The sequence below is a fragment of the Chroicocephalus ridibundus genome, chromosome 2, assembly GCF_963924245.1.
Source record: "Chroicocephalus ridibundus chromosome 2, bChrRid1.1, whole genome shotgun sequence".
In the NCBI taxonomy this organism is placed as follows: Eukaryota; Metazoa; Chordata; class Aves; order Charadriiformes; family Laridae; genus Chroicocephalus; species Chroicocephalus ridibundus.
The window spans coordinates 37912497-37938797 of NC_086285.1; the positions used below are offsets into that span (position 1 = coordinate 37912497).

General features: G+C 39.5%; 1 protein-coding gene across 1 annotated transcript in view; it reads right to left on the reverse strand.

Annotated features, from left to right (window-relative positions):
- JAZF1 (JAZF zinc finger 1) overlaps nucleotides 1-26301 on the reverse strand; it is a 197742-nt gene that overhangs the window by 75900 nt on the left and 95541 nt on the right. The window contains exon 2 of the mRNA XM_063325088.1: nucleotides 12007-12079. Coding sequence (XP_063181158.1) covers nucleotides 12007-12079 — 73 coding nt within the window. The remainder of the gene's footprint in view (nucleotides 1-12006; nucleotides 12080-26301) is intronic.

A 26301-nucleotide genomic window follows, 5' to 3' on the forward strand; every position in this document is an offset into this window, starting at 1 on the left:
TATTATGTGCCCAGGACCTTAGGTGCCAACAAGAACAAATGAGGTTGCACTACATGGAGCATTAAAAGAAAAATTAGGAGTTTTTACCTATTGATTGTATGTGTCTTCTACTAGCACAACGAAGAATACAGTAATTTTATGTAACTGCACTACAGGCTTCTATAAACCCTTTTTCATCTTTCTACATTAAACAGCAACCAACGACAACAATAAAAAAAAGGGTAACCTCTGGGTGCATAATGACTAAGACCTGTGAAAGAGAAAACAATAGAAAAATTATAAAAAATAAAGGGATATATTTTACATATACAAAATTAATGGGAACGGAAAACCTGCATTTATGTGAAATCCCCCACAAAATATCATTTTTACAGTATATTTAGCAGATCATGAGAATTACATTAAGCAACAGGAGGTTTTTTTTCATTATTGAAAATGTTAACGCTCCTGGTTTTATTAAAGAGTTGCTATATGCACTGGGTGCAAATTCAGGGTATTTCTAGGATCTCAACATAGGATAGTACTTCTCTAGTTGGTCAGATCCCAAAGATCATATTAAAAGCATAAGCTCAAAGTTTCAGTGCTGGAAATATTCAAAACAGGCTCTTATATTTAAGCTCTGTGGTTATAAAGTCAGCATTAATCCTGATAGTCCTCTATACAGGACAGAAACTGTCCGGCTACCTCTTGCAAACAGCACTGCACAACTGACCTGTTTTAAACTGCTTAACTTTTGGTGAATATTGACCTTTTAGAAATGTAAGGGAATGAAATAAATAGTAGAAAATGAAGTCACACATAAATGCATAGACTCACCTTGAACAGAAGGATGTTTTGGTGGCTTTTTTTTTTAACCATTTATTAAGAGTGTTTCACATTGGAAGTTAGTGCAGGGAAAGAAACTGCTTTCAAAAAAACCCCTCTGGTTTTGTTGAAATTACTTTACATTGTGTGTAGCAGCAGGGGAACTTACTACTACAAACTGTCGAGAAATGCACCACCACCACAGGAGCTATGGGTGAACTGGATGTTAACAGGAATGGTCTTGCTATCTACACTACAAAAGCAAGTAATAAACCCAACCTATTCCCAGCTCAAGAGTTCTTGTGAAACGTTCCTGATTCAAGGCACACAGTCAGTCCCCAACACTGATGGTGGCAAACATGAAATGTTACTTATACGCACTGTTGAACAACCTCCCTCTTCTGCCCCTTCATCAGTGTGTAAAGATGCACCAAGATTATGTGCTCTACTCAAGGCCAATACGCTGTTAGCATTGCCCAGCCAGCAACAGAGGGAGACATAAGAGACTGTGGCAGAAGCCTGAAGAGACTGGGGGCAGCAGGAAGGGCAGAGAATAAAGTAGGAGCAGAAGCCAGTTACAAAGTATTAGTAATCCTTGAGGCTGCAGGCCTCGTTATGACAGTTTCATTAGAAATATGGATTAACACACTTGATACATTAAGAAAAAGGCCAGGAAAAGATTATATGGAGGAGAAGATGGAAGAAAAACAGCAAAACACACACCAAACCCACCAGATTCAGTAATCTCAGTCTAACAGCATTAAAAGAAAGTCAAAGGAAAATTACTCAAATCTTTACTATTCCCTGTAGTACACCCCAGCAGCAGACACCAAAGAAATAATGGTATGTTGAAAAGGGAACGTCATACTATTACAGGAGAAGAGTTTAACATGGGCTGTCATGCAAATTTAGGATGATGAGATTAGTGTCACCTAAATACCTCTCCATGCTGGTACAGATGGTAGTGCCAAGGCTGCAGAGCACATACCCCAATCCACAGCTCTCTGTTTCAAGGTGTCTTTCACATACATTTCAAAGGTACTCTAAATAAAAATGACTAGCTAAGTAAACAACCATGCAAGGCAAACTCACTACAACCCCTCTGTAAATCAAGGACAAATCAGCAGTGGACTATCTACACCTGTAGATGGAATTACTATTGTAATTATTTCCATTTGTGCCTGTATCCTTATACACCACTTGGGGGAAAAAAGATGTGCTAGATTTAAAAAACCAAAAACAACAAACAAAACCCCAACAATAACAAAGAATGAAAACCTTTCTCAGTTCTCTGGGAAATTATAACAAAAAAAATCTAATATCTGCACCGTACTGCTTCAGCGAAACCAAGACTCAGAAAATATTAAATCAGCCTGACTAATTGTACTATAATCAAACCAAATTAATTGAATAAAGCCTCCCTTCAACAGCATTTGTTCACTGAACGAAGCAAGCTTTTTTACTGTTTCAGGCCACCTTAATTCAACACAGGTCGCTTAAACAATGTGTAATGCAAACATACACAACAACTATTGTTAAAATGGATTGGATTAGACTTTAGAAGAACTAACCTTTCAGAAGTCAAAGGTATGTACCTATCCACCTGTATTCACAAACAGGTTCAACAGCTGTGTATCAGAAGTAACCCATGTATGTGCATCAGTTTCAGGGTTTTATTTCTACCTCATAGTGCAAATTCTCACTTCTACAGCCTTGTAAATTGTCTTTAGTTTTTGAGGTGTGGACAAAAAGTTGCAGAAAAATCCAAAGACAAGATCAGAGCAATCTATCCTCTGTTTTTGCGTTCATAACAACAAAAAAAGGTAGTCCCATGTTTTGCGTATGTCTCTACACTACTGAAAAATTATTTTCTGATTACGTGATGTCATACTATCTTAGCAAAATTAATTAAATAAAAAAAATAATAATTCACAGATGATGTGCCAGGGCACATCATCCTCTTAGCACTAATAGCACTTTGCAATTTCATGAGAGCAGCTCCAAAGGAAAATCAAAAGCCAAATAAAATTCAGTTATACAGGAACCTTTTCTTCTTACTTCTGTTTTGATCATATTAAAAGTTCCTTTGCTATAGAATATCTGCTCACAAACAAGGCAGGCAAGCTTCACTAATTCCTTGTCATCATATATATCCTCATTGCTCTCTCTGACTCATGTTTCATATTGATCAGTTGCTTTCAGATGACTTCAGTTTTAAGCTTCATTTTGTTTTGCGTTTCCACGGCATGACGCCTAGTTCATGCACAACACAGGTTCCTTCCAGCTCTGCACTGAAAGTGCTTGGTGACTGTTATAACCTGTGTTATTCCAGTCATAGATCTCAGAGAACCATCTTCCAACAGCATTTTGCTGATAGAGAAAACTCCCTTGCTGGCCTGCTTGAACGCACCGCTGGCCTCATTAGGAACAAAAGGGAAGAAGCCAACTTCGTCAAGCTCTCCACCTGGTCTCCATTTCTTGGGACACTGGAGTATTGCAGAGGAAGTGGTGGGATGATGAATGCATCCTTGCAGGATATACAAACTTTCTCTCTGGCTCAAAATCAAATTGAGAGGTCAACCCAACCACAAAAATATTTAATGAAAATTAAAGCTTAGAGTAACACTTCAGAGTAGATTTTATGTAGCAGAAGATGACATCAATATTCTTTCCACACGAGCCAAGTTCTCCAGTGCTAAGAATATTCTCTCATCTGCACTTAATCTCTAGACTAGGCTGTAGGCTGTTCTAAAGCATGACCTGGACGGCCTTGGTATGCAGCCTCCAAACTGCAGCCCTACTTCTAAATGTCTAGAACAAGATATAAAGACATACTTTGTGCCGCAACTCTATTTTGTTATGTGGCCTTTATGCTCACACTCCCTGTCCTTCATTGAATACCAGCAAGACTTTGCAAATGACGTGTGAGCGCCCTTACCTGGAAGCATTAGATGCAAAAATAAGAATGAGGGAGAAAGGGAGGGAGACTTCAAGTCCCTACAGACACTTCAGGAATTATTCCAGAATGTAGTTCGTTACATTTTAATAAATTACAAATTAGTGGGATATTCATTATGGGAAGGAATCTAAAAATACGCAAAGTACTAATATATCTAAAAGCTAATATAGAAAAACCAAAGTAATGCAATAATTTGCATTTTGAACTACTAAATTTATTTGAAAATCTTATTTTTAGTCTTACTGTAGATTAATCCAACGCACCCCTTTTTGCAACTAATCTAAACGGGTAGGTAGCATTACCATGAAAGCGTGTTATTTAAAAAAAAAAAACTGTAACGTTAGAAAAAGCAGCACAATACTCTTGTACAAAAGATCAGTGATAAATAAACTTTAGATTTTAAAAAAATCGGGCCACAGTCAATATTACCAGCAGCTGGTCTGAACCGCCTTGGGATTCCAGGGATGGTAAGTTTGCCAATCTGCAAGTCATGACATGTAGCATCAAACAGTCACATCAAGCTTTTAGCAAAACACTGGACAGCAAGGACCTTTCCTAAAAAGCTATCTACTCCGCCTGTAATTTTCTCTTGTGTATGTAACGTTTTGTTGCTGTTGTTGATCGTGATTTAAAGAAAAAAAAAGCATATTGGGATAGGAGGTAACTGGCTGTATACAGCAGCCATTTCTGTGAGTGGTAAAGACAGGAAAGGCAGCCACTGTTTTCAGCCATTTTCTCTCAGATTGTACTTGAAAGAAAACAAATGCATAAATGTAAAATGTTTGCCCAACCTTCACTCTGAAATCAAAGCATTAATAGAATTTCCACAAATTCTTATTTCTGCAGAGGATATGAAACTGGCACATTAGCGCGTTTTTCAAATAGCTTTGTGAGTATGTTAAATTACTGTAATATAAAGAATGAACGTACGTTATTACCAGAGTCCAATAAGAATAAGAGCCTCATTGTGCTGTCATACACAGAAATAGATACTGAGAGAGCTGTTACCCCACATAGCTGACAATGTAATATCTGAATACAGTTTTTTCATACAGCTAACATACAGTCCTTCTGAAAGCACTACTACTGCTTACGATCAAATTTAAACATCACAGAAATGTCCTCCTCCTTAAAGCAAGGGAAACTGAAGAATTTCTTCCTCCTCTCCCCAAAATGAAGTGACCTGTGAAAAGGTAAATAGCAAATATATGCAGAAAGCTGGGAATTGAAGCAGACAAGAAACAGTGCCAGAGAGGCAAGATGATTTCTTCATCAATTTCAGCATGCCACATTGACAAAGATGAAGAAATACCAGTAAAGACATGAATCCCGAAAGTCTAGAGGATTTATACTGACAGCCTGAGTGTTTACTAACTAAACTACACTCAGAGGTGTTTATAGGAAACACCCTAAAGGTACAATGCTGACTCAGCAATGCTTCTTTTACTTGAAATTGACAAGATGGAATTTTTTCTGTCCCTGAGTCTTCCATATGAGCATTGTCAGAAGAAAGCCGATTACCTCTCAAAAACAAAAAACCAACCCCACAACTAAAACATGTTCTTGCAGTGTCCTACACGTTTTAATTCATCATGTAACTTTTATTTCAGGGCCCAGCATTAGGGCTTTTCCTTAAAATGCCGATCTGCTTTTTGATCTTTACTGCTGACATGAAATAAAAGAGCTGTACATTACATAAATCTTCAGTTTTGCTTAGCTTGAAGCTGATAAAAACAGAAAGAGAAAACAAAGCCAACTGCATAAATCCTTCCAAACCAAAAGACATTCCCTTTACCCCAACTAACATTCATTTCTGCACATCTTGTTTGAATTATCATCTGAAGTTAGTCTTGTTCCATCTCCAGAACAAGTCAAACAGCAGAGCATAAAGATATGGCTATATGAATAAAAACACATGATCTACTTGGTCACTGAAAACCTAAAAATAAGCTCAGACAGAAAAATGTTATCTAGCAATTGACTTGTTACTTTGATCCCTTCGTTTCTGTATTCTGTCACACGCATTCAACCCAGCAGCTACTGGAAGCATCGGCACGCACCTTCAATGTGCTGCAAATCAACAGCCTGAGGAAATCGCTGCACTTACAGAGCTGTGATATTCAATTCAAATAAGACGACAGTATCATATTATAGGAAGGAAAAGTTAAATTTTAAGACAAAGCGCAAGAACTGTGGCACTAGGGACTATAAAACGTAGCAAATCTGAACAGGTGGCACAGCAACAGTTTATCAGATTCTCTGGCTCTGATTTTCTTGTACAGAAAAACTGATCTCCACTAGGATTCATAAAATGGGAAGGTCTTTCTTGTCTGTACGCTTTTGCTTCTGAATCATTACATGAAAGTTAAGACAATGTTTGCTATACTGAAAAAAGTTAGGATTGTTTTTAGTTACTTTTTTTAATTTCGATTTTTCATTCAAAAAGTCAAATTAGCTATTTTGAGATTAAAAATAAGTTTTTAAGGATTTTTATATATTTATTTGCAGCATGCCTCGATTAATCTACCACCAATAGTACACCTTCAAAGTTCAAATCTCAGGCCTGAATTAGAAAGACTTGAAGTCTGATCTTCTGCTTATCAGGTGAATGCTGCAGTGAATATTTATTTTAAAGGAAGATGCCCACTGTTTCAAAGTTGTTCCATTTTGCTTACGCCTTCTGAAAAATCATCCATTACAAAAGCAAACAAGGAGAAACAAACTTACTTCTCTCCAGCCTCATGACTTCAACCTTGATTCCAAACTGTGCCCCAACAGACATTCCAATGACGGTACACAGAAATCAAGAGGGAAACAGGAGAAATGTCAAGAAGAGAAATGATGTCCTAAACCAACCTAGTCAATAGTCTTATGATTAAAACACTCCTAAAGGATGAGAGAGGCGCGAACTGAATCTTGGTTTTCCACACATTATACAAACAACTTAACGCTCATGCTCTTAGAAAAAAGGAAACAACAGGATTGCACTGCTGCTGAGAAAATGTTCTATAGAGCTTTTTGGTGGCACATCCAGTTATTGGGTATGACCTCTGAGAGACTACAGTCTTCTTTTTTAACTACTGCTGATAGCTTACCCCCGGAAAATATGTCATAGCAGAACCACAGGAAAAAGTGCGATGTGCTGCAAAAGCTGTATATGCTTTAACATAAATCCCTACACTTACTGAAAGCACTTTTAACTGTTACAACTAAATGCATACACAAAACCAACTGTCAGAGGAAACACAATGAACAGATAACGGAAGATATCCCCAGTGATAAAGAACAGACGTGAATGGAAGTGGTCAACGGCACAGTGAACCTCCTGTACAGAAAAGAGTAAGAAGCACTTTAAATTTCTATCCAGCACTGAGCACAGGACCTTAAAAATGTTAAGGTCAAAGAAAGAAACGACAGTATCATGTGGCTTGGATGCGCTGCTAAGAAACCACATAGATGTAGTCAAAGGGCACTGCCTCCAAATCCAAAACATTCTTCTTGATATTGCATTAGTAACATAGTGCTTACTAAATATATCACTACCTAAAGACTTACCACCTTTTAAAATAACTTTCAAATGATCATTAAATCCTATGGTGTTGGCTGTTAATTTTACTCCTGGAAAAAATAGGTAATAGCAGTAGAACCAGAATTAGTGAGCTGGACAAGACACAGGGACAGTTTGCAGTGGTTAGAACTTTACATGCAATTAATTCCTTTCACAAATGCATATGCTCACAGAAATGATTGATTTTACTTCTCGTGGTATTAAAAAAAGAAGCAGAGCAGGGAAATTTGTTCTTGAGAAGTCAACAACCATTGAGAGGAAGAGGAAAGGAGGGGAGAAGCCTGGAGCCTACAAGAATTTGTAAATAGTAACAGTGAGGCAAAATCTTGCTCATTAAAAATAAAATCTGGAGGGAGGAACAAAAATGTTAGGACTGGCTCAGAGATGTGCACAAGAATAAACCTTATAGACATTCAACAGCCTCATTCAACAGATTGCCCACAAGAAACACGGAAAACATTCACCCCAGTGCACTGTAACTGCTTGCAGGATTAATGTTTAAAACGTATTTTATGATATAACCTTTCTTGTATGACCTCAATTATCAATAGAAAACCAGTGTTAAAACGTAACACAGAATTAATGTAATTAAAAGTATTTAATTACAACACGCTTTCAACATTTCCCTAATATAGCTATTATGTGATTTGCAGTAGAAAAACTATATTAAGGCACCTTAGTTTCAGTTGTAGGTGCATTCTAATTTCCCTTTTTCCCCACCAACATGAAAATTTTTTAATCAAAGGAATATCTGTATCTAAGGATCATGTATTTTATGGAAACTGTATTATACGTGCATTTAGTTGTTCTGTTTACAGCATATGCTTCCAATAATACAAATTACTATGGCACTTCTTACCTTCCATTTTCAGGGTGAAAGGAATTTACCACAATAAATTATGCTTTCTTCCTATTTCTAGTACTTACCATCTCAAAGTTGAAATACATCCTTCGGAACTTAATTGCAAAGGATTTTTCATTAAGTTCTGGAATCAAAGCTTTCTATTTTTAGCATTTTTTTAGTATTACCTTTTTAGTCAGAGGAAGTATTTGTATGCCTTTGTTGTCTTCTCACTTGTGCTAATAACACTGGGATGTTTGTTTTTGTTTAAAAAAAACACACAACCTATTCCCACAACAGCTGCTTTCATCACTAACAGGTAACCAGCAATGTCCATATTAAACAAATTTTAGAAGACGCAAATACTGAGGAGTCTCTCTCCATTAGACTGCACAAGCCTGAAAGCTTTGACAGTATGCTGCAACACCAGGGCTTCACATTCCACAGTAATACAGCAAACTTGAGACCCATCATTGCCAAAGTCCCAGACCAACACACTTAGAAGCACAAACAGCACTATGTAGGTTCCAATAAACACCAAGCAAAAATCATAGTCATGCTAATTAACTTAAGGCTATAAATATTGTACCTGCCTAGTAGTATAGGCAATATTAATGACTGCCACCAATCACTGCATGTCAATGCAATACAAAATATAAAGGTGTCTTGACCCATATACAAAGGAAATACCTCTCTGAAGTACTGGAGGATGTTGGCCCCAGTGCAACTACTCCTGGCAGATGACAGCCAGCATTCCATTCATGTAGTAGCACCACTGAACTCCTTGCAGACAAAGCACTCCTGTATTTACAGGATGGAAGCAGATGAACTGCATCTGCTTTGGCAGTAGCATGCCTTACTGACTCCAATTTTGACTTCTAAGAAAGCAAACTGCAAGTTAGTAGGAAACAATCATCAGTACTGGGGACTGCATTAAGGCTACACTAAACTTTGAGAAAAGGATTTGTGGCAATTCACTCAGTGCCTGGTGCAAGTGTTTGATGTAGCGATAATAAACTGTTATGACCTATAATTTATATTTTGTCCACCGGTTTTAAAAGGAACGTTATCTGTCTACATGAGGATCACACACTATGGAGTCTGCATCTGTGTGTAGTTACTGAAGGCTGTAGTGGCAGTAAATCTCCAGCAGAGAAAGAGACAGAGCCTTATAGATTCAGACGTTCACAATCTGAAGGCTGTTTCAGAACTTAAGGGCACACACAATATTGCCATATTAATATGCCTGAGAAAATAACCAGGGGTAGAAGGGAAATGGAAACAAGAGTATGTTTCAGGTTGGAAACAAAGCCTCCTGTACTCTGCTGTCTCTACTATCTGCTTTACTGATAACTTTATCCTCCCAGCTATCAAACCAGACAACCTAGATTTATGTTTTGTTTTCGTTTACCTTATAATGGCCACCATACAACAGGGCAATAGGCAGAGCATAAAGCACACCCACTCAATCTTTCTACCGCAACATATATTAAGCGTACATCTTATACAATCCTGACAGTCCCTGAGAATCAGAAGTCCCTATTTTCCCAGGCTCCACAAAAGCGTATGGCCCACACGGAACATATTGAATATACAAACCTGCAGAGGAAGATTGTTTTAAGGTCTGGAACTCACAGCAGGAACCAAGCTAAGTTCAGTTCCACTTGGAAGCCATAAAAGCATGGGTTTAAAAAAAGTGCAGCAGTATCTGGTGTTTGATATCTAACAGTATGCAACATGTTTATGACATGTATTAGTCTACAAAATCTGAGTTCATAGCCTGGGACAACAAAGCAGAGCTCGGCTCTGGCATATGTAGTGGGAAATAGAAAGGCATGTCTCGTAGTGTAATGGATATTGCCGCTCCCTCAAGAGCTTGAGCTGCATAGAGCAGGTGGTTCAATGAAAGACATCAGCACTTTGGAAAAAATTAAAATACAATTAAAAGAGCAATTAAATAGCAGCTGGTTTAAATAAGAGTCTATTCAGATGGGTTTTACTGTAAGACCAACTCAATTCAGTTCTGCAGAATTATTTCTCAGAATTGAAAGGGAAGAAAGTTTAGATAAATACGTAGTAACTAAAACTGTCTCAGTCACACAGCACTAGGTTAAAAACGTTACCAAATTAATGAAATTTAGATGATGTATCACTTTAGAACTACTTTAAAAGTAGTCTGATTCCAAGTCGGACAATCAGGTCCTGTGGCACTTTCTGTGGTCTTAAAACAGCTTTTCCCTAATTTACAAAAAAACCTTCCCTCTCCCTCACATGAAGTAAAATAACCACAGAAGCAACAAAAGAACGAGCCCAAGTATATAATGGAAAGAGCGAAACATACCAACACATACAACAACACATCAAGCCTACATCTTGAAAAAAAAAAAAAAAAAGAAAAAAGTTTTATATATTAAATGAGATCAACAGAAATAAGTGTTAAAAAGGGTCATGGTTAATTTCAAAATATGCTTTAAAGGGTAGGACTGTCTCCAGGAAGAAGGAGTTACTTGCCAAGCAGGAAATCATGTCAATACGAGCTATTCTTAATCATCATAGTCTCATACAGTGGAGAAAATGTAGTCATTTTACCAAGTGAACACCACTTCTTATTTTCATACCTCAAAGTCTTCTCCTCCTTCCTCTCCCCCCACCCAACACCCTTTCTCTACAGCAAATATTATATGAAGACAAATGGTGGATTCTGTGTTTGAAAACGTTTGTTGAGTTTGGGGTATTTTTCCCAATTTTAACATGAAGTAGAATTAGAAAAGTGTTATGTATAACCCAGTGAGAGTCTGAATCAACTCAGTCTATACTGAACTAAATTTTGCGTTAATTTTCCAGGCTCGTGAGTTTGTATCTCATCGTCTTGACAGCAAAGATACAAAAGGAAACTGGTGTCCCATGTATAAAAGCCAATAATCCCATACAGAATATTTTCCAATAAATGGATTTCCAAAATGCAACTAACTGCAAAAGGAAAAAGGGTTTTAAATGAGGAATTGCACTTCCTCTACAGTGTTCATTTAGTATTAGAAGACAGTTTGGCAAACATACTGAAAAAGGGGCACTGCAACTGAACCAGACCTTGCCATCTTTCCCTTCCACGCAGCGTGCTCCATGGATCATTCTCCTCCTTACTAGGAAAAGTAATCTGCGCTACCTCCATTGAATTCTGCAACATGCTTAGGTGAGAAGGAAAATAAGGAACAGCTCTCAGGCTGCTCTTTACGATAACAGAGCCTGAGACAGGAGCAACCCTTCCATTCCTCCATGCTGGAGTACTCTGGAGGTTTCAGTTCTGCCATCAGCCAATAACTACAGAACCAAGGCTTTAATTTCTTAAATTTTTCAAAGTTTTAGGTTTTATAAGGCTGGTAAGCAAGATTTTAAAATATATACACTGTGGTTGAAAAACTTCCAAAGTACTGTAAAAAAATCTCTTACATATTAGACTATTATCAGTTCAATTTCACTTTCAATTGAATAAAAATTTCTTTCTACACTCACTTGTGGGGAGTACAAGAAAGTAGAAAATTAAGCAAAGACAAATCATCCTGTTCTGCACAAGATTTAGATGGAACATAAAAGGCTAAAATCTCATCCCCTAAGTATTTTAGCAGTGCAGCTGAACGGCTACTTGTGCCCTATATAAAAGTGATAAAAAATGTAGTTAAATTTTAATTCAACTGTCTTTCCAAAACAAGTGTTATCATGGCGTCATATAGCATGAAACAAAACAGAATGCATACGTAAGCATACCATTGGCATATGCATATATACACATATTGTGCAAAGCACAATCAGTTATACCTGAAAAATAACCATGCTTACCTGTTAATGTAACTTAAAGCAACATAGGTTGGTTGCTGAAGTTCTTGTTTCTCTAATACACGTGGGTCTGTATCTGGAATAAAAAAAAACACGCACTGAATTGAGTTTTCTAGATTTACATTGAAACATATGGGACTATATACTGCAAAGTAACATAAACAAAGACAAGAGATATAAAATAGCTCAATCCAGTTTATCCATACAGAGTATGCTTAGCACAGCACAATCATTTGTTCATTCATTCATAAACACAGTATTGCATTACTTTACACAAGAATTTGAAACATCAACAGTGATGTAATTTCCAACTGTCACACAAGCTTTCACAATCCCCCTCATAAATATTAGTTTTCACAGCTTTCCATGATTTACAGTGTTAAAATGATCAAGCTTTCTTTTTTTTTGACGTAGCTATTTCTAAATATGGTTGACACATTTTGAGATGTGACAAGAGTGATTAGATCTCTTAAGATGGGACTTGATACTTTTCTTCTGCTTCTCTGAGTTTTGCTTTCTCCCTTCTCTACAGCTTATTTTCTGAAGCTCTCAATCAGAAAAGTCAGACAAAAACGCACTTGAAGCAAAATGCTTGCCAAGCAGAGCATTCATTGCCCACCAAATGCCCTGAAGCAAACATGATCCTATTCCCTCAAGTGCATTCACTCTAACTAAAGAATATGTTTTCAATCACTGTTTTCATTGTCCTTTTCAGTTAAGTTCTGTTTTATCTAACAAAGAAGTAGTCTTGGTTTAAATTTCTGAAACCAAAAATAAAGGAGTATGCCCATAGTTTACGTAGTTCTCTTACACAAAAAAAAGAAGAAAAAAAAAAAAGGATTACATCGAGGTTTCAAATACAGCCTTGCCTGACATTTTAGAAATGTACCTTTAGGAGCTGGGCATAAGCAGTCTTTAAAAGTTCACAATGGAAAATGTGCATCATGCCTGTGCAGATTACTACATAGTCATTAACAACATATTTTATGCATTACTTTAAAAGCAATTCTGGGTGCAACTTCTGCATTTAACTATAAAGAATACAAACTGCTTTTACTAAGTGTCTCCCCATAGCACTGCTGCTATCCATCTTTTACTTCTGAGAAGCATCTACTTTAAGTTGTGGGGGGGGGAGGAGGGAGAGGAAATTCAAGCAAAACCTGTATTCTCGATTGTTCTTGCTTCGTCCTACAACTTTAAGCATTATTAATCTTTAAAAGCTCATTATCTTGATGGCCACAGTTTTTTTTAACCTGATCAGTTGCTTCTGGTGGGTTTTGTGGTTTTTGTTTTGTTTTTAAAACACAATTGTTTTAAAATCTCTCTCTGCTGCCCTGCCTTTTTAACTAAACTGAATGGGGACTGTGCCCAAGGTAGGTGCATTGGTAACACCACTGCCAAAAGCAGATAATGTCTTTATTCAGTGAGAAGGGATTCCCCTGTCCCACCCCTTCAAAGATTCTAATCTTTCTTCCTACATCTGCTCCTGCAAAGCTCAGGCTCCAGGAGTTGCTAACATGCATTTATCGATATGTCCCTAAAGAGATAAATACCTTTAAGGAAGTTCAGAGAAGAGGAATAAAAGCACAAGTGCCAATCCAACCAGCAACCCGAAGCCTGTTATCCTTAAAAGGAGCACATCTTGGTGGTGCCTGGGGAAATGCATCAATTACCAGCATATCATGCTGTGCTCCATATTGAGCTAACCAAAGACAGCAACGCACCAGCTATCTTCCGCGTCATCTTTATAATTCACTTCTCTGAGGCAAAATTAGGTTCACGCAACACACAAAGATCTTTTACTTGCTTTTGTTTCTACAAAACCCCCAGTCATTTAGCAGGCCAAGCATACAACTGCTGTCACTGTGAACTCGGTTAGTTTTACACCTCGGCAGTGCATGGCCTGCCATGAAACTGCCTCGATCCGGAATGTCAGAATGCCTGCAGAGCACTAGTCCCAGACAGGACTATCTGAGAACTACCTCAACTCAAGTTTAGGCATCTGTGGTTAAATTACTACATTTCTACTAATCCAGTTCTTAAATGGGATTAACCTCCATCTATAACCAACAGTTTCTTAGACTGAAGTAGACAAAATTAGGGCTGGTTTACAACAGAGTACTACATGTATCTGTGGGAGAGGGACAAGGGAAAGCTCTAATGAAGAGTCTACCACCTTTCTGCTGCTCGCCAGCAGCTCACCATAACACCAGCTGAAGATGAAAATGCAAAGACAAAACCGAAAAGCCCCATATCTTTTGGAGGAGCACAAGTCCTGTCTCTCAGTGGGTGCTGCCTCACGCGCGAGGAATGCACTGCACAGTCTATTCACTCTATTTCCCCCTCCACATACCAGACTCCAGATGTATTTCAAGTCGATTGTGCTGTATATCTCAAATTCCACCAAAAAATAATCCAGGAGGTGGTCAAGAAAATCTTGTATGAATTTAGCACTCAAAATGCTTGACAATTTTTATTCCTCTTGCAACCAGCTGCTGGGTTGCTGGTCATGAGAACGCCACATTCACTTCTGCGTTGTAGTGGGAACTGTACATATTATTTCTCTTTTCCAGCTATAGTAACATAAGATAAAAAGGAAGCACAGAAACTTGTGCTGGGGCCACCGCACAGCCCTCAGAGAGGATCAGAAAGGAGCAAAGACCGGGCCAGCTGTGCCACGGGTATCAGCAGCCACATGGCCACAGCACAGCCCTTCCCCAAGTGGAAGGGCATAAAGACTATACCAACAGTCCCACTGCACCCACCAAAAGCCGGCACAGCCTTGCTATCCAGGGCACATGCACACTTTGCTCACCACTGCCAGCTTTTTTCTCACTGACTTAAAATGCCACCAGTCCATTCCTTCCCACCTCCGTTCCCTCTTCCTCATCCTCTGACCAACCTCAGCCAGCGCCTTCCCCCTCTCCTGCCCCTTCCTAACCCTGGCTCCTGCTACTCATCCTGCCTCCCCTGTCGTTCTCTCCTGCCCTTGCTGCCCACTCCTTTCCCTTCAAAATGTCCCCACATACAAACAAGGAAAAAAATCACATGGAAATGCCTATAATCACTTGTTCAGTCTTGTACCACAGCACTGAACTTATATACAATTCTTTCCCTGTGCTGCCTTCTTCCCTGTGGTCCCTGACTCCTGGCACTTATTGTATCTTCCAATTTTGACAGTCTCGACTTACTTTCTTGATGTTAGTTAGCATGCTTTTGAGCACAGGGTGAATCTACATCATTGTTAACAACTACAGAAAGACCACAACCATCCTAAGCTCGCTAAACCAAAAAAAAAAAAAAAAAAAAAAAATTTAGAATGATTAGCTGGCCTTTTTTTTTTTTTAAAGATAGCAAACACAGCTACAGTGAGATTAAGTAGCAGTATTTCCTCATGCTGAACTTTCTAGTCTGGTCTTCCAGTGCTGTGCTCTCTCACACCTAAACACATTCATACAGACACTAACACCGTTTTCTAACAGACACTGCCCAAAGCCACAGCCTCTGAACGCATGTTACCCCACTGACCAGGACGCTATGTATCAGCCAACACTCAACTATCCGAGTCGAGGATGACAAGCAGCGGAGGCAAAAATCTGTTGTCAGTCTCACAAAATGGCCCTGTATAATGTAAAATGTTTAGTCAATGTTTCTTCAAACATGCATAGGCTGGTGCGTCAGCCAAAAGTAGCCTAAACAGTTTCCAAACAGACACCTATAATGGATTAAACACTCACAGATGACAAATCTTTTTCTTGACAAGTATTTAAGCAGTACAACCTAGGACTGATCTGAGCTCACTCTCTCATAAGAAAAATACCCAGACAGCACACACATCAGAACAAGTACAGGTTTTAAAGGAACTGGTTGATTAGCATTACTTTAGTTACCCTCTCTTCTTGAATTAACACAGCCTATCAAAGACTCGTTACTTCATTAGTTTTGCAGCAACACTTTAAATCTGGTAGAACAAATTGCCACCCGCTGTACGTTAGTTGTCTTCATTGCTTGTCTCTTCTCATAAGCACCACATTCCACTGATTTCATTCCACAGTGGGAAGAGAGAAAGCATTATGTACTTTCTGTAATGTTGTGAGATTTTTTTAGCTATCTTCTCTTATTTTACTATGGTGTTAATATCTTGGAAACCCTGTTTTTTTTTTCTTTTTCATTAATGACGTTATAAAAATTAAATTTTTATTTCATATAAACTATGCCAGGGTTTTGTTACAGGTCCCCCCACCTGACTCTTAAAGGACTAAAGTGTGGGTCCTAACACCAACAAGAGAGAGTTACTCAATTAATCATCCATAGGATTAGACACCTTCAATTTCTCACATCTGCAAACTGTTTCATACTGGGCAACCAGATAAGTAGCATGAGCATATAATTAAGGCTAAGACTGTAAATTGCTCCATCTTTGAACTACTCAAAGGAAGCCACGCATCTTCCGTGGAGCATATTCTCACAAAATGAACCCCTGACTACTGAACCAAGCTATGATTATTAAGTCTCCTCACTCTACACAGAAATAACTCACAGCTTGAAAAAAACTGCAAAATCCTAACCTGGTGAAGTATTTTAAAAAGAGCAAATAATAAAAAGACATATGCATCCTGTGTAAGCAGATGTCATCAATTATATAAGTTTATTCTACATGAGTATTCCCGCACAAAAATACACGCCACATCTTCGTTACTATATCTAGAACAAGTTTTGCCCTAGAAGATACAAGAAAGTTATCATAAGCAACTTCACATGAGAACTTCACTTTCATAAAGTTCCTGCATTTAAATCACTGTGAAAAATCAACTTTTCACCTTATAAAGGGCACACAGAAAAGTGCTAACAAATTTCAGTGGCATTATTTTACAGCTGCAAGCTTTCTTCTTGCAGGGACTACGAAAGGTCACTACCACTAGCAAAGTGGTAAAGATAGTCTCAGAAGAAAAAATAATGACCTAAAGGAGGTAAAGTTTAAACTACTCTTCAAGATCTTGAATACAAAGTAGCCAGTACTGCTTTTACCCCACTGTGCCACCACTTAACAGGCAGAAGTTGAGGTCAAGATTGACAAGAGTCCAGGTACTGAAAGGACTTATGAATCCCTGTTCACATACAAATGAAGTGACTGGATTTTCAAGATTTTTTTGGTAACTGTAACCCTCCAACAGACTCACTGATGTTGTAAATATTACCCGGGGGGGGGGTGTGGGGTGTGGGGGGTGTGGGGTGGGGGGCAAGGGTCCGTGTCCATATCTTAAAAAGACTTAGGTTTGAAAATCACATCTTCTATCAGCCATGCCATTACTTAAGCCAAATAGTTGCAACAAAAGCAGTAAGAGAAACTCCCCTTGTCAGCCCAAGGGAGTTATTTCTGTTTCTGTTTCATCTCAAAAAGAGCAACAAAATGCCTCAAATGCCATGAAAATAATGGCCCTGCAAAGGATTTTAAAAGCACTAAACTTCATATTTACGTGGACCAAGGACTTGCATTACGATCTGTCTCCCAAGTAACTTGGAGATGTTTATGATCTCACCTTTTTGTGCAAGATCACAGTGGAATGAACTGCCAAGCCAGAGGTCCCCCAGATTCACAACTGGCTTTGTCAGAACATCCGTACACACGTTCCACTCGCCCACCACCAGCTTCACAGAGTGCCTGTCTTGTATTTCACTTGGCCTTGAAAACTGGCTGATATAAGTCCGCTCAGCTAATTAATTAAAACCTACACTGCCCTTGAAACTAGCTCGCTTCACTAATGATGCCAAGGCAAACATTTCTGTTGGCTTCCTCAAAAGTCTGCAATTGTTCTTAACATGGATGTAGCTTAAAAAGCCAGAAACAGATAAATTCAACGTTACTGGAAATCATTCCCCATCCAAAACCTCCAATTACAAGGAAGCCACTATGAATATCACAGTTTCAATTCCAAATGCAGTGTTATTCAGGTCTTCTTATGAATTTAAAGGATAAGATCGCAGACAACTATGATTTTACAGATACTAACACAGTCCCCTAATTATATCTTTAATAAAAAAAAATTTCCCTTATCTCCTAAAAGGAGATGATGCTCTCTACACTTCAAAGACAGAACACTGGAGGATAAATACCATGATTCTGCAAGAGTTTTAAACCTACTTGACTGGAAGAACACCTTAATATTTACAAACAAGTTTAAATTCTTTCCAAGTTCATGGTATTAAATGCCACAGAAGTGGGTTTACTGAAATGTGTGAAACAGATTACTTACCAAACTCTTTCACATTTCCAGATTAAGCTCTCATTAAATAGATGACTAAGCAAGCTACATTCAGACAAGTACAAACAAGAAAACACTGTCTTTATTTCAGTTTTCCCAGTTTCAGTGAACTCCACAGGCTTCAGGATATTTTTTGTACGAAATTCTCCCTGTTTGGTCTATGCCAGACTTGCAAAAATTTCTCAGTTAGCTGCAAACAGTTTATTTCCCCCGCATCAACTTGCTCGTAAGTGCACGAAGCCATGCAAAAAAAAAATCCTGAAAGACACAGCCTACATAAATACAACACGAAGGTCATGAAACTGCAGTCTTTCTGGCCCGCTGGGAGACAGCTCTATCAGGCTGACGGTGCTCTACTGGCACTCTGCTGCTGGTCAAACCGAGCCTGTGTATTTCCACCCAGCAACTGATGGATTATAATTGCTGCGTTAGTGCAGGAGTACAAAACCAAGGTAAGGCATCATAGGTCACAGTCCGAAGTTTAAACTACTGTGGACCTCTCCTAAAGCCCGCACGCACAAAAAAGTTAGCATTAATCTTAACAACTGCAAATTCCATATTACGCATGTAAGCAAGTGGTTAGCAAAAAGAAATACCAAAGAGAAGATTTATTTGAATGAAGGCTGCCTCAGGAAAAAAAGCCAACAAGTACATATTGGGAATGCACACGCAGGCAGCTGGAAGGCACAGAAAACAGAATCTGCTGACTTAACACCCTGCTTTAGCACACACTAGTCTCTTCACAGAGGTGCCCTTCACAGGGAAGTGAGGCAGTCTTCATTAAAGTTCTAGAAGAAAATGAGAATTTGTAAAAACTGGGTCTTCATAGGAAATGCACCCTGATCATAGGGATACTACTCCAGCATTTTACCTTCACTATGTGTTACGACTGCGGAACCTGTAAGAAGCAGACAGAGGACGTCACTGCAAGAGGGACCATATAAAAATGGGGGGCACAGAATTTCGAAAGCAGCCTGCTGAAAATTAAAGCACAAAAACCTCCAATAACACCACAACCAACAGCATCAATTCACTGCTGCAGACCAACACACGTGAAACCCCATTTTATAAGACAAATTCTGTGAGACACAAGAACTCAGAGCTTTGTCGTACGAGAAACAGTATCTTGCTGGGTGATAAGGTCGTATATGCTACTTCAGATAACCTACACAGAAAGAAATCTGTGCTTTGGTCTTACAGCAGAGTAGAACATTTTTCATATAAACAAACAGAAGAGTAGAACATTTTTATATAACACCATTACTGAGCAATCCTGTTTCATCCTTGCAAGCTGCCACTATTTAATTCAGACTGTGAACTCTTAGAAGTAAAGGCCATCTCTTACTTACCATTGCCCAGTCAAAGAGGGTTCTGATTACAGCTTCACATGTGCTAATTTAATGCATAATTACTAAAAGGAATTCAGGTTAAAATGGTGGCTCAGCAACACAACTGAGCAGATCATTTGACATTTTCAGTTTTTAATTTAAAAATCAAATAGCCAAGTAAATGTAAACAAAAGGATTTGCAAATCTTCTGAAAAGTACCTTTCATTTAAAAAAAATATTATGCTATAACCATACGTAAGAAAAACATATTTCAGATATGGACAACAGAAAAGAGAAAGAATGCATGAAGTCGAATCACGGATTCTGAATCTTTAACGTGTTCTAATTTCTGCAATTAAGTTAATTATTGCACACTAGTAAGTGACCACAGTGCTCCTCAGTTGTTGAAAGCAACCTTTGGATCTGTCATGCTGTCTTCAAATAGGCAATTAGAGTGAAAAATGAGAGTGTGCATAACTTTCCTGTGCCATATATTACATATAAATAACACAACACACAAATAAGAACAGAAGTTCTCTACCCAAACACTTGATCAACTTAGTCATGCCTTCATCTGTTCGTCTGAAAATATATTACTTTGCTACTCTTGTGGTCCTTATTACAGACAATCTACTGCCTTAAGAAGAGTTTTCCCTGGCAAGAAATTAAAAGAACTTTCCATCCTCTGTCCCTAAAATAATTTGCATCAACTGAGTTTGGACAGCATCAAATGTGCTACGATAAACACGAGGTAGCGGACAGATCCAAGCAACTGATCTGGTGGTCCTTTGTTCCTCAGCGGGGCAATCTGGTTGACCAGAACTCACCTAAGGTTGCCCTAAGAGTTGCTTTCTTTCTTTACATGAATTTACAGTACTGTAAAACAAGTGCAGAATTTAAGAAATTATTTATTTAAAAGATATTAAAAAAAAAAAAAGATCATATACTGTAAGCATCCTCAGTGGGAAGCTTGGAGGTCACATGCAGCCTGTGAGGGACAGCTCTCTGTCCTTACATGGTGTGTAAGCTCTCTGCGTACCATCCTGCACCCAAACCCCCTCTCTCCAGCACTGGAGCACAACTAGCATCCTCTCTCAGCAGAGAAATCCAAGCTGTGGCCCTTCCTGGTCCCATTAGAAGCTGGGCTGATTATAGACATACAGACCAGTCCACATGTGCCTCCTCAGACCTCTGGCACAGCTAAACAACAGGCTACCACCTACAGCCTGCGGTTGCCTCTGACAAAACGGATGGCACCTGATCAACCAGTTTTTAAGCCAACTCCCATGTGCCCCCTCCTCCAAAAACCCAAACAAAACTCCAGCAGCAACTACAAAGCAGGGAGCTGTGTAGGAGGGTATAACCCCAATTCATTAAGAGAATAGTACTCTGCACCGTGATTGCAGACATCCTCATAATATTCTCTGTAGCTCATGTCTCAGAATATAAAAAGTAAGGCTGTAAATCAGATACTTAATTTCTATTCGAATGGAATGTAATTGCTGGTAACTAGCTGCAGAGCTACAGATGTCAGAAAAGGCGTTTCATGATCTTTCAGGTGTAGTGAACTGCAAGCACAATTCATGTGCTGTGATGCTTTTCCACTTATTATGTTAATTAGTTTTTATTTGAAACACACAATTATTGCTGCAACAAACACAATAATGAATGGTTACTTTTAATAGGTAGGATATTCATTAATCAAATCAACAGGAGATCAGCAAAGTGCTGGAAAGGTCCTATAGAGAAGGAAAAAAAAAGAAGTCTGCTGCTACTTCATTTTACTTTTTAAATTGTGAGATGTATTCAATTTTTAAGCATTTGAAATGTTAACATCTTGCTTGCAACTTCTAAGTGCAAATATACTTAATGAAGCTTGAAATAGAGAAAAATTAGAATGCCATTTTCACAGAATTTCCCAACATTTAATTCAAGTCAAATAATCTCATGAGGTGCCACTGGAGAGTGTTAAAATAAAAGGTCTATTCACACTTAACAGTCAAGCACACAGGACATAACATATATTACTAATCTCTAAAATGATCCCATTTCAATAATGAAATGAGTATTTTTATTCCTCACCACACTATGATGTTTCTTTCGCCTGAGTTTTAAAAACTCATGTACTGTGGAAAGGCACTCACCTTTAACTCACCTGAGCTGGAGAAGGTCGCTAAAAGTAATTAAAAGAAGTCCAAGATTTAGGGATATTATTCTATACTGCAACAATAATAAAATTACATTTATGGCATGCAGCACCCTCCTCAAACACACACACCAGCACGATGCTCTTCTTAATCACTTTTGTAGGTCCTGACTACACTCGGTGCCCTCTGCATGAGTGGCAACACCACAGCTATGTTGGCAGAATCCTCTAACGGGGACACAGCAAGGGCACATCAAAAGGGCTTCTCTTGTTGACATAGTTGTATCACCTCCCCAGATGACACAGGAGGCCAATAAAAACACCCTGCCAGCATAGCTGTGAGCCCCCATGGGCAAGTGGGTATGGGGATGCCTGTCGGGGAAAGTGTTTTTCATTCCCTGTGCTGACAGACTGGAGAGAAGGAGGAAAAAGGCTGGAGGGTGCTTTCCAATGCAGACCCAGTCCTGCACGCAGTTTTTCTAGGTGTTCAGTCAAAAAAACGTGTTTCCAAAATTCACACATTTCTCCCCTCTCTAAGGTCACACACATCATTACCCATTACATTTGGATGCTGACAAAAAAGAAAAGTGAGGAGCATTCATCTTGCGTTCAGCATTTTGCCAAAATTATGAGGAAATAATTTCTTGAATTGGCAATGGACTGATTGAGGGCTAAGATTAGTGGGTTTCTATGAGAACCCAGGCCTGGCCTCGGCAAATCCATTGGGAAGTTTGGCCTTTTTTGGGCAAAATCTGGTTAACTAGTAGTAGAAGAGCCATCTTTACATAAACCACAAGTCTGTGCTTTTTCAAATCAAGCATGTGAGATGAGTACATGCTTAAATCCATATTCTAGGATAAACAGTTTTGCATAAAACAAGCAGTTATTTCAAAACAGCTAGTTTTCCTATTAAAAAAAATTGAAAATTTATAGGCTTGTATTTTGCCTTTTTATTATTATTACTCAAATACTCAAACCCTTGTTCTCATCTAGTTTTAATAATGAAAACCTGGCTAAACATTCCAAAATAAATAAAACCTAGTATTACTTTAAATAAAAGTTCAAAATATATATCTTGACAGTTCTGATGCTTGGGGGTTTTATTTCCCAAAGTAGTAATGATCTCCAGGAGTTAAAATAATATGATTATATCCCAACTCCATGGCCAGCTAAACCACAACTGAACTTCAGTGGCACATATTTCATCTGCAATGTCAGAAGATCTCCATTTCAGACTATCAACATAGCACTAAATTTTCAAGTGTCATTGAAAACGGGCCACTTCTAATTTTGGCTGAAAGCACTAAAATGAACCACTATAGGCAGCACAGCTAGTATTTCACAAATTAAACCTCTTCATCTTTACCAGCAATCAAAAAGGAAAGATTTTTACTGTAAGTTATTTACTGCGTCTTCACTCCTCTGCAAACAGTGGTTGTAGGGTTTTTTGGTTTATTTCTTGAGGGAGGGTTGTATTAGAAGGAAACAATACATTTTTTTCCCCTGAGTCACTAAAATTGCTGTAAGAAGCTTAACTTCTGGGCTACTACTTTGCACAGTCTTGTAGGAGGCAGGTTAGATTCCTAATCTTCACTTCGTGCTGACAGGAACAGGGAGTGCATAAAACTAGGCCAATTTCTTGTAAGGAAGAGGGAAGTGGCATCATTACCTAGCGTTACTCAAGAGAAGCCCCCTCCAGAAGATGGCAACCATGGCTGGTGGAGCCAGAGGCTGATGGAGCAAGGATGGGAACCGACTGTGTAAGAATGCCAGGTGCTCATATAACCTTTATTTCCTGCAATGTCTTTTCCAAATTTCATTTGGACATACTGTGTCTTACACAATTTTATTTCATTGGAAATAATTTCACCACCAGTGTGCCTTATCCAAGACTATGAACAACTTCACCACTGTTGTCACCGGTGCTATGCGTGAAACATCCAGCAATAAGCCTACCCCACGGCAAACAAGAAACACACACGCATCATGTAACAGTACATTTCTTGCAGGGTTTCTCTCTAAGAGGAAGACGTTGTCACTGAAAATATTAGGTGCACTATTGCTAGGCAAAACATCTACTACTCTGAAAACAAACTGACAACTACTTTTATTTAGGTTTATTGCATCTCTTCTATAACACCTTTTTAAAGTCTAATATTCAATCACTGGGATAACAAGGACTGGTATGTTAGAAATTCTTTAAGTGCTTGAAGTAATTCTTAAAGTAACCATAAGCCTTGAGCAACAAGACCATTTTGTTTGCCCTTAAGTGTTAATGGTGGAGCAGATCCTCTGCACTTTTATACCTTTGACACCTGCTCTTCAAATTTCCTTCTCTTGAGAACTAATAAGGTGGAATAGATTATTTCACTTAACTAAAGTTACCACCTCAGTTCCAGTATCTCCCAGAGAAGTCGTGGATGCCCCATCCCTGGAATTGTTCAAGACCAGGCTGGATGGGGCTTTGAGCCACCTGGTGTAGTTAGTGGAAGGTGTCCCCCCCGTCCATGGCAGAGGGGTTGGAAAAAGATGATCTTTAAGGTCCTTTCCAATCCAAACCATTCTATGATTCTATGATCTCCACCCAGTGGAAGCCAAGTGTGTTAAGTGGCCTGGTGCCCTCCACTGACTGACATCTGGCCACCTCGGTCCAGCTCCTATGGGAGAAGAGTTTGCAGAGCAGAGAAGAGGCGATGTCTCACAGCTTGACTGAAACTGGATGCTGTAATTTGCCATCTCAGCACAACGGTCTGAACCGATACAACATGAAGATAAAAATGAGGTCTTACCCTCACCCAACCACTCATGAATTGAAGCCTGTGGAGGGATGAGAGGAGACATTTTCTGGCCTGGGGAAGGCTGGGCCAGTCTCCTTTCGTGAAAAAACTTTGGGTTTTCAGCAGAGCCAAATGACTCTCCTCATCATTAAGGCCACTGGAGATTTCCGCAGGCTGAGGCACCCTGGTGTGTGCCACCAGCAGGGGCAGGGACAGAAGGGGAGCAGAGCTCCAACCCACGGAGACAAAGTCGCTTTTAAACCGACCAACCTTCTCACAACGGGCAGCGGCAGACACTCCTTCACGGGGAGACACAAGTGGCAAAAAACCGCCTCGTACGAGCCCTTAGCAAAGGACGGGAGAGAAATGAGACATTCAGCTCCGGTGTGAGATGACATACCACCGGTAGCGGGTCGTTAAAGGGACGGCGATCGGTTTGCACCGGATTTACCGCAGCCTTTGCAAACCTCCGGTGCGCTTCCACGCAGGGGCGAGCAGCCCGCAGAGACCGAGAAGCGCCGCCCGGCCGCCGGCGCCGCCCGCCCGGCTCCGCTGAGGAGAGCCAGGCCCGCCGCGCCCCCTCATGGCGGCGCTGAAAGCGTGGCCCGGGCCGCCGGCGCCGCTCGCCCGCCCGCCGCCATTTCCCTTCCCGTGCGCCACTGAGGTCTGGCAGCTGCCGGCCGCGGCCGCCGTTTCACGGCGTTATTTCACCTCCCCGCCAACAGCAGCGGTGTTCGAGACCTTTCTCACCGTCCGAGTTTTCTCCTCACAAAACACCGGTGGCAGCCGCCGTGTTTCCCCTGTCATTTGTGGTGGGCACATAGCCCCTCAGGTGCTCTACACCAGTGGTGACGGGAAGGATGGTAGGGGAAGTACCATATTTTATAACAGTAATGATAATAATAAAATCTGCCCCCCTCAGGGGAGGACAGAGCAGTCAGTCAGGGCAAGCGGCTGAGAGGAAACCTGAGGGTGACAAACCTGCCAGGGAAACACGGAGCACTGCAAGTACCACGTCAAGGCCCCAGCTCTGCCACTGCAGGCCACACAAAATGGCTTCCCCAACGAACACCGCAGGTACGCCAGTTCACCTTCACAGCAGAGGAGTGTGCAGCAGCCTCGGCCTTTATCGCCATTCAGTACCATTAAAACATTTCTCTTAAAATTTACAATATGATCCCCTGCATAAGTACTAAGTATGTCACCCCGCCTTGGCTATTTCTTTTCAGTCATTTCTTCAAAACAGAAAGGTATTGAGATACTTTTTCTACTTCCTGTAGCCCTGATGTAGAGAAAATGCAAATCAGATTGAATCAAGCTAAGCTTCAATGTCTCTGAAAGACAAAACTAAAGGCAGGGGAAGATGAATAATCAGTTTAAAATAGAAAATAAATTCAAATAAGCCTAAAACTTTTGTCATTAAGTGGAGATTTAAGGAAATCAATGAGCTTAATAATCAAAGATGTTTTAAAAGGCCAAGGCGTGTTCTTACACATGATATTTTTACTTTATTATCCCAATCAAGAACATGCTGTGTTCAACAAATAAAAATTCCCCAGTGTGAACACAAAGGAAATGCAGTAAGTTACCAATTCCTTTAAAATTCTAATACTCTCTTTGCCCTCACATAGAATTTGAATATAGAATTATTAATCAAATAGTCACACCAATGAATACAAAGTTAGCTTTCTATAATTAAAAAAAAAAAAAAGTATTTAGAAGTAAGACAACAGGAAGACTACTCACTAAAAAAGCTCACAGAACATTACATCCAATTCTTCAGC